We start from the raw sequence: 14,488 nt of genomic DNA on the forward strand, positions 1-14,488 counted from the left end.
GAAGAGTCGTTCTAACTAGCAAACACCTTCTCTTGACATCCCTACCTGTCAACCGCAGAACAACCAAGCACAGAAACAGCAGGGCTCCAGCAAGCAAGCCCGGCTCATTTCCTCAGTGTGTCAGGCTGAAACGGTGTCTGTATGACAGTCTTTCACATGGACACTGTTTGAGACTGCACTGAAGAAATTACCAGGGAAATAAACAGAGACATAGTTAATGTCTCTGTTTCGTCCTGAGCTCATTTTCAATGTGTGCTGCAGCAATCCACCTCTCCCGACCCTCCCAAAAACGTACCTGCTGAATCTGGATGCCTCAGCCTTCGTAATCCAGAGGCAAAGTTCTCCCAGCACAGCTCTAACCAGACGGGCCACCAACATGGGCTTTTAAAAGAAAAAGCCTGCTAATCCAGTGCATTCACAATAGCAAACTCTATGGCCAATTAGCAACGAACGTGCCAATCACAGCATTCCTTCTATGTGGTACTGAGATATGCTGCGCTGTGATTGGTCAAAGCACTTCCTTGCTTCAGACAGTGTTTTTTTTTCCTGAGTGTTGAGGCAGCCAGCGACTGTAAAGGCACAAGCAAGCAACTGGGCACCCATGATCAACCGTTGGAGACCACTGATGCAAGGTCTCCAGGGGGAACACAAAAAGGTCCATCAGTTTACAAACTGTTTATAGAAATGGGGCCTATGAAGCCTAGAAAAATCCAACCATCTCTACCTCTAATTTGGTGGGGTCTGTAAACATTTCTCTTCTTTCTAAAAAATAAAATGTTCCCACAGTGTTCCCTCCAAGCCCAAATCCTTTTCATGGCAACTTGAGGTTGGACCAGACTTTCAAGGTCAGAGGACCCGGATTACCACTTTCAAAGCTGTGCCTGCATTGCAGTCAGATAGCTGCCCCCCCCCCCCCCCACTTTAGTCTACTCTACAACCACTCTTTGGATGCAGGGCCATGTTTTGATCCCTTGCAGCAGTGGAGTTGTATACGACTAGCCATGTTCAAGAGAAGGCCAAGGATCACACATGCCTTTGGAAAGAGTGAAAAAGGCAGACACATGCTTTAAAGGTACAGTCAGAGAAACAGACTTCAGAAATAGGAAAATCTGAAAAGGTCCCATATAAGGATTTTGGCTTAGAGGGCCACCTTGGTGAAATGTTCATTTGTAGATAGAAGAGAAGTATACAATTTCACTATTTATCAGACCAAACACAAATCTTTTTGCAGTAAACCCATGTGCAATGTATCAAAAGTGGCCAGGCCAACATGCAGGAAGAACATGTAAGGTTTTCCGGTATGCTGAAGTGAACACATTTTAATACCTGAATAAGTGAATGAATTTATAGAAATGATTTAAGAGACAGATAAGGCAGATCTACGACACCTTCTAAAATGTTAAGAGGACCCTCAAATGGTGGAAGGTAACCTTTGCAGCAACCTCTGGCTAGGCTGCACAGATGTGTGGGCCTTCCCATCACATCCTTCCACAGACAGCAATCATCCACCGAAACAGCACTCAGTGCCTCAGACGGCCCTCTTGAAATAATTTCAATATGAAACAGCGCTCTTGTACAGCTGACTTTTAATTTACATATATATTTATGTATAGAAAGAGAAAGAACATAGTGAATCAGACTGAAAAGGCAATATAGTACTTTTATACAGTTTTGCAAATAGATACAATATGCAGGACAAAAATATGGCATTTATATTTAGTATCAAATCTAAATACATTTGCATTCTTCACGGTTTAAAGAGATAAATATTCTTCATGTATTTCAGTAGTCTGGTGAAGTCAGAGGTTGTCTATGCTGGAGGTGACCTATCAGGTATCCTGCTGATTTGGACCATCGGAGAAACCACCCAAATGACCTCAATGTGGCAATAAAATGCACATGCTGTAAACATCATTCTTATATATACTATACATTGGCATACCTCGTGTGGGACGACCGCCTTGCCCACGGTTCCTTAGAGTAAAAAAGACATTTAAAAAAAATCTCCTGATGAGTTTTTCATGGGGTGGGGAGATTTTCTTCTGCGTTTACAAATATGTCTTGATTCACATACCTAATGCTAAGACTGTTCAACTCCCGGCCTCGAGGGCTGGAATCCTGACGGGTTTTCAGGATGAGCCTCATTAATATTCATGAGAAACAATGTGCAAACATTTTAAATCATTGTGTACAAATTTCTCCCATGAATATTAATGAGGAGAATCCTGAAAGTCCGACATGTTCACAGCCCTCGAGGCCTATAGTTGGAAAATCCTTTATCCTAACACCAATCGCAAGATACTTATGGCCCATGAGTTAAATAATTTACTGCAGCATGGGTACTGAAAATATGGATCTCGGGGGGATCAAGGTACTTTGCAACAATGAGAAACGAAATGGAATCGCAACCCCCTCTAACCAAAACAAAATAGACTGTTCCAAATTGATTTCAGTAGAAAGCCTTTTTTTGATTATTGATACATCAAAAGAGAAACAGTAAGTTACAGCAAGTAATACATCGTTTTCACTGAGTTTTAGTTTAAAACAAGCGGAATGTTTGTTGCTTTTAATCTAAATGTGCCTAATTTCAGGGACAATTTAAAAGTCCCTGAAGATTAAATTTCACCCAACTTGGTGAATTTATTTGTGGGCAAACAGAGTGTGACATTCAAACTGGCACCTTTTGTGCCTGAACGATAATACACAACTATTTTTATTTAGGTTGTTTCCTTGTTATTAAAAGCAGCATTTTTAAGTTATAAAAATATTTTTCTGAAACAAACTAGTCATGTTTTAATTTTTGGACTATATAAAAAAGTGCATCCGACCGGGTAAATGTTTGAGTGGTATGCATTTCAGACCAATGTATTTTTGTTTCAATTTTGGCTACTTTTTCTAATCTTTTCTCGACTTTTTATGGTCACGGAATTCCCAAAACACACACATATATGGGCATATTCCACAAAGAAAAGGAATGATGGGCATAGGCAAAGCGGCTTAAGGTTGTCGAACCAAAATTCAAAGGATATGAACAATTACAAAATGTCAAGAGACGGCATTTTCTGGCATTTTTTGGACACAAAACATTCCTACCGCTGTTTGGCACGTCACATTAACACATTACAAAAAGAAAGTCTACATAATGTTTCCTTATATCGTACATTACCCATTGAAGCAAGTGGAATTACAAGAAATACATCACCCATAAAAATAAAAATAGACATTTTACAAAATGAAAAATAAATCCTCAATTCAGAACAATTTGAAATTAAATGTAATAAAAATTGACAAAGTAGTAAGTAGTAGTTTCCAAAACATGTGAATTTCATGATTCCAGTGACTTGATACCATCGTTAATTTCTTGGGTTGGGATGTTTCACCATAAAAGGACCCATTTGAACTTTTGTACATCCAAATTGCGAAGCTACAGGGTCCAAAAAGTATACTTGACAGAAAAAAGGTCATCGCATAGCAACAGCCCTCCTGAAATTAGACTGCCCTAAATTCCTGTTGAAACATAAGAACATTCATATATAATTTGTGTATATATACACAGATCCAAGCATGCATCAACAAACTTCATACTCAGGACAACCACTTATAAGTTGTTGCTTGCCAACCTTCACTTTGTGAAATTACATATTAAATATTGAGTTTAGGGGATGATCAATTTCACAACTGTTACTACATAGTATCTCCCTTTAGTTCTCATGAATAAAAACTAGAGGTTTGACAAGATGCAATAACAAAACATAGAAGTGGTTTTTCTCAGCAAAGGCAAAACAGTTTAGGAGGCAACACAGTTTAAGAATGTTGGTGTTGGCATACAGATGCATGTGCTTAAAAATGGTTGACGTAAACATGATTCATCCATTGACTCGCTGGTGCTTTGCCCACAAAACAAATGAGTGCTTATTTCAAGTTATCATTAAGACTTTCTGAAGCTGCTGAGACTAAAATACAGGCAGACACATTTGATATCAATGTCTAGTCCAATACTGAAGTGGAATTAGGATGGTGTAACCTGAAAGATCCCTCTGCTAAGACACCAGTACTAGGATAGTACTCCATCAAGCCAGGAAGAGGAAAATCTCCGGAAAGGGAATGCAGGGTCTGCTAGTGGGCAGCAGCTCAATGTGGGCACACAAACTATGATCTAAGGTCAGGAGGAGTTGCAGATACAGGGCATTTCAATAAAAGTCAAATATTCTATCCTTTTATTTACAAAACACTATAACAGAAGGAAAGAACATTGGACATTTAAGAAAACTGAACAGAGGATTAAGGTGAAAAGTGTTGCGCGCCAGAACAGAAACAGGGCATCTTTCTGTTTCAATGATCAGTGTTAGTGCAATTGCTTTAATAACAATATTTTCAGTGAGGAACGATGCCTCATTCTCTTCTGGTGCAGACCAAGCACCATCAGTTGAGTGCCAAGCCTCTAGGAACTTTATCTAAACAAAAAGTATTCTTTTCTTTAAACGCCTATATGGGGCAGCTCAGAATGGACTATTTAGCAAAACGTTTGCGAAATAAAATATCCAAAAAGGACTAGCTCCTGCTATTATTTGGCAAGTGGGGAATAACTCCTCAAAGCTGAAATTCACTTAACAGTAATGGTACTTAAGAAATATATACTTGTGGCATTTGAACTGCTGCAGTTCTTTGGGTTCTCAGCAGGCACACTTCTCCTTATCCTTCTCTTTGTCCACATGTAAGTGCTCTGTAGAGCTGTGGCCGTTGGACCGTACCACCCCTTCGGGTATCCAAGACTTGTCCACGCACCGTTCCATGCGTTTCATGATGAGGTCCAGTAGATTTTCCACTGCCTTGTTGATATTGTTGCCCGTTGCAGCACTGGTTTCATAGTAAGGGATCCTGGTAATGGAACATATCATACAAAGTCATTACGCATGAAATACATGAAAAAGAACAAGGGCATTAAGCGTTACGAGCACATAGCGATAGTTATTGACCTCTCAGCCAATCAGAATATTCAGAGTGCAGTCAATAGCTACTGGTATGGACTGCATTCTGAGCATTCTGTCTTCAGAAACAAATAGGGAAACAACAATGCAATTTCCAGGCAAGAGTTTCTTGTAACAAAACACTTCCTCTTTAGGAGGAGCTTTCTTTGTTGATGCAACAACCTATTTAACACAACAAAGAAAAAGCTAAAACATGGGAAAAGACTTACTTTATTATAGAGAAATAATTGTTTTGTACATGACACCTAATGCATGCTCATGTTAAACCTTCTCCAGCATAACTAAGTTTGCAATTTAAATGCTTAATTTATGATGACAAATATTAGAAAAGAAAAACTCTTCCGTTTACTAACTCATATTGTCCATTTACTTTACTCACTATTACAGTAACAGTTTTCTTCACAATGGAAACTCCAAAACATGTATTTTTCTGTTAAGAGCAGAAATACTCTTAGAGACCTGCGCCAGTTTGGTTATCATCAATGTTTTATTCAGAAAAACATCACACATTGTGGAGAAGCTAAGGCGGTGATATGAAGGCAGTAAGGGATCCAACCCAGAAAATTGATATTTTTGCCAACGACCAGAAGAAGCGAAAGTTTATTAAATGGTAGATGCCGTGATTTGAAAAAGGCAATTGCCGAAACACGTGTCATCACTGAGGGCACAGTGTGATGTTTTTCTGAATAAAACATTGATGGTAATAACCAAACTGGCGCATGTCTCTAAGAGTATTTTTGCTCTTTTCAGTTTTTTGTGCGGGACTTTGGTCTTTTACCGCAATACTCCTTGAGACGCGACAGCAATAAAAGGATCTTAACATAGGGGAAAGCAGAAACTAGAAAGGTGTTGCCTAGCAGACCAGTCATTACAAAAGCCAAACTCGGTTTACCTACATGTATTTCTGTTACCACTATGTGCTAATAGCCTCATTGACCTTGGGGATGGGGTCGTTATTACTTAGGATAATGACCCTGCCACCAATTTATAACACGCAGCAACCAACCCCTCGGTCTATAAGGCTATAAAGGCTGCTGCATGGGGCGGACCCTCCTGCAAGTTATGATTTATTTAATTCGTATTCTGCATACAAGCAAAGAACAAGTTACTTTCTTACCTGGTAACGTTCTTTCGATGGGATGGTCCGACGACGTATTCCATATCTATGACAGGTAATCACCACAGCTGTGCTGCTTCGGAAACTTTTCCGGCGTCTGCGTCCTGCGTCGATGACGTCGATGCGCCGACGTCGAGGACCTCCTCCGACGTCATCCGATGTGATAAGTAGGACGCACGACGCCTGTAGCCTCAGTTGTAGTTTTTTCCCCCAGAACGTGTGACATAAGTCAACTGCCAGTCAGACACAAAGCCTTGCGGAACGTAAGCTGCAATCGCAAAAGAAATTCTGCAGCGGGGAAGGCAGGGCGGGAGCGATATGGAATACGTCGTCGGACCATCCCATCGAAAGAACGTTACCAGGTAAGAAAGTAACTTGTTCTTCGAGGGGATTGGGTCCTCCGAAGTATTCCATATCTATGACAGACTCCCAAAGCAGTACCAGAGCAAGGAGGAGGGAAAGAATTTATAAACAAAATTTATAATAGCCAATCAAATAGCAGAGCAAAGGACCGCCTTGCCAAAGGCCAGATCCTGCCCACTGATGGAATCGAGGGAATAATGCCGTACAAATGTATGTACTGAAGCCCAGGTGGCTGCATCACAGATGTTGCGAATAGGAACACCCCTCTGCAGGGCAGTAGACGCAGCCATACCCCTGGTAGAATGGGCCCGCAAGCCAGCCGGTGGGTCCTTACCCGCCAAGCGGTAACACTCTGAGATGGCCAAAATAATCCAGCGGGACAAAGTCTGTTTCGTCACAGCTTGCCCCGTAACCAATAAAGAGTTGATCGTCCACTCTGACCCGGGACATGCGTGAAACATAAAAGCTTAAAGCTCTCCTAGGATCAAGCCTATGGAGCCTCTCCTCTTCCTTACCAGGATGCGGAGGAGGATAGAATGCCGGAAGAACAACCTTCTGGGCCAAATGAAATTCCGTCACTACCTTCGGAAGAAAAGAAGGACGAACACGAAGGACAACCCTGTCCTTGTGGAAAACAGTGAAGGGTGGCTTAACTGAAAGTGCCTGTAACTCACTCACTCTGCGAGCGGAAGTAACCGCAACTAAAAACACAGTTTTCAGAGTTAACAGCCTCAAAGGGCAAGAATGTAAAGGCTCAAACGGAGCACCCATAAGAAACCTAAGAACAAGGTTTAAATCCCAACCAGGCACCAGGAAAGGTGACGGAGGGAACACATTAGTGAGCCCTTTCAGAAACTGTGAAATTAAAGGGATCTTAAAGTAAGAACACTCATCAGACGAGCGCTTAAAGATGGACAGCGCCGCCAGGTAACCTTTAATGGTACCCACTTGCAAGCCCCTGTGGGCCAAAGAAAGCAAAAAGGACAGAACCATGGGGATGTCACATGCAAAAGGATCCACATTCCGAACTCTGCACCAGTCGCAGAACTTACGCCAACGGCAACGGTACAGAGACTTAGTTGCTGGCCTTCGGGCCGAAAGCAACACCTCCATCACGTCTTCAGGGAGGTCCCAATCCCTATACCTCAACCTTTCAGAAGCCAAGCGTGAAGGTTGAGGGATCTGACCTCTGGATGGAGAACCAGACCCCCCTCCCGTGAGAGCAGATTGTCTCGGTAGGGAAGACGACGTGGAGGGCAGATGGACAAGTCGAGAAGGTCCGGGTACCACGTCCTCCGAGCCCACGCCGGAGCAATGAGGATCATCCGGGAACCGAACTTCCGTAACCTCCGCAGCACTTGCGGGATGACGGGGACTGGAGGAAACGCGTACAGCAGCGGGAACGACCAATCCACCACGAACGCGTCTCCTAAGGCTCCTTTTGGAGGAAATTCCCGCGAGCAGAACCTCTCGCACTTCCGGTTGACACTGGAGGCGAAGAGATCCACTTGAGGGGTCCCCCAAAGGGCGAAGATCTCCAGGAGAATCTCCTGAGCCAACTCCCACTCGTGAGAGATCGCGCTCTGCCTGCTCAGAGCGTCCGCCGTCACGTTTTCGACTCCGGCCAGATGAACTGCCGAGACCGAAACTTCCTGCTGGATGGCCCAGAACTCGAGCTGCATCGCCTCCCTGCACAGAGGAAGTGACCCTGCCCCCCCTTTTTTGTTGAGGTAGTGCATGGCCACCGTGTTGTCCGTCAGGATCAGGACATTCCTCCCTCGCACAGTCGGCAGAAAAGCCTTCAGGGCTAGCCTGACGGCCCTCAGCTCCAACAGATTGATATGGAGTCTGGACTCCAACGGAGACCAACGACCGCTGACTGTCAGCCCGCTGGCATGAGCTCCCCATCCCGTGAGGGATGCATCCGTCACGATCGTCACCTCCGGCCAGGGAAGCCAAAACGGAGCCCCCTTCATCAAGTTGCCTTCGACGGCCCACCACAGAAGGTCCTGGGCGACCGAGGGCGGCACCTGAATAGGGTCCGACATCCTGCCGGAGGACTGCGACCATTGCATCTTGAGTGCCCACTGCAAAGATCTCATGCGCAGGCGAGCCTCTGGCACCAGAAGAATGCAGGATGCCATGAGGCCGAGCAACCTCAAGAACTCGAACGCTGGGAGCGTCTGGGCATGCTGAAACTTGTGCACCATCTGCTGAATGTGAAGAGCCCTCACCTGGGGAGGAAAACACTGCCCCAGGGAAGTGTCGAGCACTGCTCCGATGTACTGGAGCCTCTGCGTTGGCGTCAAATGGGACTTCTTTAAATTGAGGGAGAAGCCCAGTCTGTGAAGGGAGTGGCAGGTGACGGACAGATGATCCAGGACTTGCTCGGGAGAGCTCCCCCTGATCAACCAATCGTCCAGGTAGGGGTAGACGTGAATCCCCCCTTGCCTGAGTTGCGCTGCCACCACCACCATGAGCTTGGTGAAGACCCTCGGGGCGGAGGTCAATCCGAACGGCAGGACCCGAAACTGAAAGTGCGAGTCGCCAACCGCGAACCTCAGGTACTTCTTGTGCTTGGGATGGATCGGCACATGGAAGTAAGCATCCTTGAGGTCGAGTGACACCAACCAGTCCTGAAGCTGAAGGGCCTGGAGGACTTGAGAGAGAGTAACCATCTTGAACTTGTCCTTCCTGAGGAGTTTGTTCAAACCGCGCAAGTCCATGATGGGTCTCAAACCCCCGTCTTTCTTGGAAATCAAAAAATAAGGGGAATACCATCCCTTGTTCCTCTCCGCTACAGGCACCAGTTCTATAGCGCCTTTCACCAGCAGGGCTTGAATTTCCTGCGCAAGGAGCGGATCCGGACACTTCAAAGAGAGGTTCCCTGGTGGATTGTCGCGAGGCCTGTGCCGAAAGGGAAGACAGTAGCCGTGGGCTATGATCTCCAGAACCCACACATCTGAAGAAATGGCTTGCCACTCTACAAGATGCTGCGCCAGCCTTCCCCCAACCGGCGAACCATGGGACATGGCCTCATGACTGAGTAGGAGCGGCTGCGGCGTTACCTGAGGGCAAAGAGGCAACTGCCCGAGCGGCCTTGGCACCACGGGTACCCTGTCATCCACCTCTGGTACCCCTGCGCTGGCCTCTTTGACTGCCAGCCCCTCTCGCTTTACTGAAGGACGAGTAATAGCGAAAGGAACCACCCCTCCACTGCTGTCCACTAGGACGAAAAGGCGGAGGTTGGCGAACTGCAGCGCCCAACGACTTCGCTGCAGCTTTTGAGGTCTGCAACCTCTCAAGGCTCTCGTCAGCCTTGCTGCCAAAAAGGTGTTCACCGTCAAAGGGCATGTTGAGGAGCCGGGATTGCACATCAGGAGCAAACCCCGACTTCCGCAACCACGCAAACCTGCGTATCACGGTGCTCGCCGCCATGGACCTACTGACGCAATCAGCCAAGTCCAGACCCGACTGAACGGACTCACACATGGCATCCTTACCATCCTGGACCATAGCAAGGAAACCATCCCGTTCAACCCCTTCGGGAATATGTTCAGCCGCCAACGCAACACAGTTCCACAGAGTGTGCGCGAAACGTGACAAGGCACAAATGGAGTTGGCCGCCTGAAGCGCCATACCACCAAAAGAAAACACTTTCTTCGCCCAGCCATCAAAACGCTTGTCGTCCCTATCAGGAGGGATGGTAGGGTACGACGCCTGCTTTGCCGGGGCCGTGGCCGCCTGCACCACCAAACTTTCAGGAGTGGGGTGCCTGGTCAAGTAGCAGGGGTCGCTACTGGCTGGACGGTATTTACGCGACAAGGACTTGCCCACCGCCGGGAGACTCTCCGGAGCAGTCCAAGCCGCCGCCACCCTTCTCTGTAAAGCCATATGGAACGGCAGTACCGGGTCAGTTGGGGGACCAACATCAAGGATGTCCGTCAGGTCATCCTGTACAAACTCCCCTGGGGGAGCAGTCCCAGATACTCAGAAACCCTAGCTATAAGGCGCCGGTAAGAGGAATCGGCATGGGAGCCAGGCTCAGGCCGACAAAATTCCACCTCCGGAGAGGTGTCCAGTCCACTGGCATCATGCAGAGACTGCCTCAAATCGTCAAACTGACTATGGCCCGAGACAATGTCATCTGGCACCTGACGAGGAACCAGGCCATCAGAATCCTCATCCGCCTCTGAAATATATTCCAGGTGGCGAAAAGAAGGCACCCGAGAGTGCTTGCTCTTAGCCAGAGCCTTCCTAGGGGGTACACCCGAGACACGGGGCACCTCCGACACAAAAGGCGTCGAGCGAATCGGCGCCGCCGTCGAGAAAACCGGCAACGGCGCCTAGAGGATCGGCGTTGGCGTCGAGGAAATCGGCGTTGGCGTCAGATGCAGCGCCTCCAGTATCGGTGGCGTCGACACAGCCCTCGAAGCCGGAGCCCCGAGCGTGTCCCTCGACGACCTGAACGTCGACGGCCTCGACGACTTCCTTGGAGCCGGAGCCTCGAGAAAGCCTGTCGACGCCCTCGACGCCACAGGCGTCGATGTCTTCCTCGAAGACATCACAGGTGCACACGGTCTCGATCGCGTCGAGGACCGGGACCTGGAACGGGTACGGCGAGAACGAGCCTCCTTGTCCGAACGGGACCTCTCCCGTGACTCGCGCCGACCACTCTTGCGAGCGGTGACTCTCGACCTCACACGACCGACCCCACTCGGGGGCGCGGACGGTTGAGTACCCTGCGACTCAAGAATTGCCAACATCTTCTTCCCGAAGGAAGCCCATTCCTCCGGCGTCGCACGGCTAGAGGGGTAACCGACGGGCCGGGCAGAGTCCTCCGAAGAGGACATGGAAGGCGACCGGTGTCGGCGCTTCCGAGAACGCCTCGAAGAGGCGGAGGAGTGGCGAGACCGACTCCTAGAAGAAGACCGACGAGACTTCCGACGATGACGCGGAGAGTCACCCCTCGAATCATCCGTCGAAACCCCCGCCGACTTCGACTTCCGGGGCTTGGACACCCGACCTACCGACAATTTCTTCTTACGCTCGCGCAAGGCCTTGGACGTGAGCGACAGGCAGTCGATACAGTCATCCGTGTCGTGGGCCTCCCCGAGGCACCAGAGGCAGGCGTCGTGCGAGTCAGTCACCGACATCTTGGACCCGCACTCCCCGCACTTCTTAAAGCCCGGACGCGGGGTTGACGACGCAGTGGAAGACATCGTCGAAGAAATACACAAACGAACAGGTTCGAAGAACCAGAAAGAACAGAACTCCAAAGAGTCGAGGCTTAGAACCGAGAAACACGAAGCAACACGTTCGCGGAAAAAACGGAACTGAGGCTACAGGCGTCGTGCGTCCTACTTATCACATCGGATGACGTCGGACGTCGGAGGAGGTCCTCGACGTCGGCGCATCGTCGTCATCGACGCAGGACGCAGACGCCGGACAAGTTTCCGAAGCAGCACAGCTGTGGTGATTACCTGTCATAGATATGGAATACGTCGGAGGACCCAATCCCCTCGAAATAACATTCACATACTTCGGAGGGAATAACCGCACACATTTGAATTGAAATGTTTGCTTTTACATAAATTACCAACCAACATTGAGCTTAGAATAGTAAACTAAACATTTTTTTCAACTACTTTGTAGAAATAATTTCACTGGCTCTTTTTCTGTTTAATTTCCAATGTGGCGGTGGAATTGCTAAGTCAGAATATTTGGAGTGCAGTCTATGCCAGCCAGGAGCTATTGTCTGCATTCTGATGGCAAAAATAATCAATAGGTGATAATGAGTTTTCTTAGCTATACGTAGTCTGTTGTGAACCATAATTACACTGTTTCTTGGCTGCCAAATAAGAACGCTTTATATTTGTTATGATATGATAGGTTATTTATAATGTGCTTAAACCCAGAGGCTTCCAAGCGCGGACCTGGGGATCGAACCTGCGTTGCTCAATGCCGTCTTACTTCCAAGGCGAGCACGTTGCCTCTGAGCTATCCTCCTGAGACAGCCACCCGTATAATACCTCTCAAATCAATCTTGCGGAATGCTTGCTTTTCCTTCATACTGATGAAATTATTAAAATCCCCCTGTTCAAAACTCAGATAAAAGAAAAATGTCTTTTACAAACGTCTTATTTAAGAAGAAATACAGGGTTTGGTAGTGTTATCTCTTTTTCTCAAGGAACGTTTGCTCTTCCTAGGCAATTTAGGTTTCCTTCAAAACACGCTCTGCTCATCGTCTACCTAGAGCGTTTTAACACAATTACTTTCCAAGGATATCTTTCATCCACAATAACGTACATATCCTACTGTAACTTGATAGAAATGGTGTGCTGATAGGGATATTAAACTTATTAAACTGGTTCCATCTTTTAAAGTGCCTCCAAATGGCAGGTTTTTAAAATGTAGTGCCTGGGTACATATTTAAGAATTCCCGTTCATTATACACAAAGTGAGCACCAACGTGGTTCAGGAAGAGGTTTCACTGTACCATCTGTGAATTCCTTTTGTCTGTTATTGGAATCTTAATACCGCTATCAATGATAAAGGAATATTTGTTTTATAGAACAGGAAATCAAACATCGTTCAAATGTCTTTTACTTCCGCCACAAGAAGGAGTGGAAGGGAGCTGCCATGCTTACCCATATTTCTCTGCAAGCTCTTGCGCATCCGCTTCCTTCACCGCTCTCTGATCTTCCAGATCGCATTTGTGACCACACAGTACAATATCTGGGTTCTCGCAGTAGGCGTGCATCTGAAGCTGGCCTAGTGAAAAGGAAATGGAAGCGGTTAGATGGTGTCAGCCAATTAGTGTGACCTACCAACATAGCAGTGCCAGGGAGCTGCCAGCGGCTCATGCTGCATGTATCGTCTGCTGCGCACAGCGGGGCAGTTTGCGTCTATTTCAAGGATCCGAGCAGTCTGCAGGTTTTATTGTTGCTTTTTTGTCCATGTTTTTCTGCCGCTTGGTTTTTTCATATAAGCTGGAGCTCACAAAGTAAGAATAGGACGCTTTTGAGCAGTTCCGCTTTGAAAATAATTAGGGGCCTCACGGTGGTAGCCCTTCACACTGCCTCAGTGCCATGGCCCAATGTCTGCAAAGGAGGAACCATGGAAAGAATGTGTACATGCGCAGCCCCCAGCCGTGGTAGTGGGTCTGTGGATATACAGTCGAAGGGAAGGGATGTGAAGATCTGGGCACCAAACTAGAGAGACGCTGTTCGAACCTTAGCATCTGCTGGGCTTGCACACCCTCCTCCCGTAACCCACTACTTAATTCAAACCAAAGTAAAAAAAAACAGAAAAACACATCACTACCTGAAGCATTGCTATGTATCCACAGCTGGTTTTGGATGGGGCCAAGCAACATTAAACCAGTAACAAAGCACTCATCGGTTATGTGGGGAATAAGTGCCCCTCTGGACAATAATAGGATCTGGACTTCCTGAGTGAGCCACTAGGGTTTATGGTAGACATTGCAGGTTTCTTTTACTTGAATTGTTCACTATACATCTTGGAGTTCCTTAATTTTCCCAATTAGCACATGTCTGTGTCCTGATAAAGAGAGCTGCAACACAGAGCCGTCAATAAAAATGTGTTACAAGATCTTCACCCTAGAGATGCTTGAAGTGAGACTAACATCTGAAAAAATAATTTCTACCAGTGTTTTAAAATGTTCAGTTATGCATGATGATTGACGCAAACTTAGCACTACACAATAGTTTTACTGAGTGACCAAAGTGGTTCCAGGAATTGTAACAACTTCCAGTTGCTGAATCTGGTCCTTAGCGCAACCCCGACGGTCATTTACATAGCCCAGATTGATAGTGCATGTATGATTAGGATTGGTTATTTATAACTCGCTTAATACCCGGAGGTTTCTAAGCTCGGACCCAGAATCGAACCTGTGTTGCTCTGTGTGGTCTTGCTTCCAAGGTGAGCATGTTGCCCCTAAGCTATCCTCCTGAGACAAATCTATCGTATTGGCTATCCTAGTCGATCACAAGAAACA

General features: G+C 46.8%; 1 protein-coding gene across 11 annotated transcripts in view; it reads right to left on the bottom strand.

Annotated features, from left to right (window-relative positions):
- Positions 1 to 1,569: 1,569 nt before the first annotated feature.
- RAB27A (RAB27A, member RAS oncogene family) overlaps positions 1,570 to 14,488 on the bottom strand; it is a 538,796-nt gene continuing 525,877 nt past the window's right edge. For 6 of the 11 annotated variants that reach the window (XM_069624865.1, XM_069624866.1, XM_069624863.1 and 3 more), the window contains 2 exons: positions 13,119 to 13,242; positions 1,570 to 4,878 (listed from right to left, as the gene is read on the bottom strand). In XM_069624865.1, the coding sequence (XP_069480966.1) occupies positions 4,674 to 4,878; positions 13,119 to 13,242 (329 nt within the window). In that variant the 3' untranslated portion in view covers positions 1,570 to 4,673. The remainder of the gene's footprint in view (positions 4,879 to 13,118; positions 13,243 to 14,488) is intronic. The other 5 variants (XM_069624868.1, XM_069624870.1, XM_069624871.1 and 2 more) reach the window with 2 other exon arrangements.

This window comes from Ambystoma mexicanum, chromosome 11 (genome assembly GCF_040938575.1).
Source record: "Ambystoma mexicanum isolate Mex_15411 chromosome 11, UKY_AmexF1_1, whole genome shotgun sequence".
NCBI classification, from domain to species: domain Eukaryota; kingdom Metazoa; phylum Chordata; class Amphibia; order Caudata; family Ambystomatidae; genus Ambystoma; species Ambystoma mexicanum.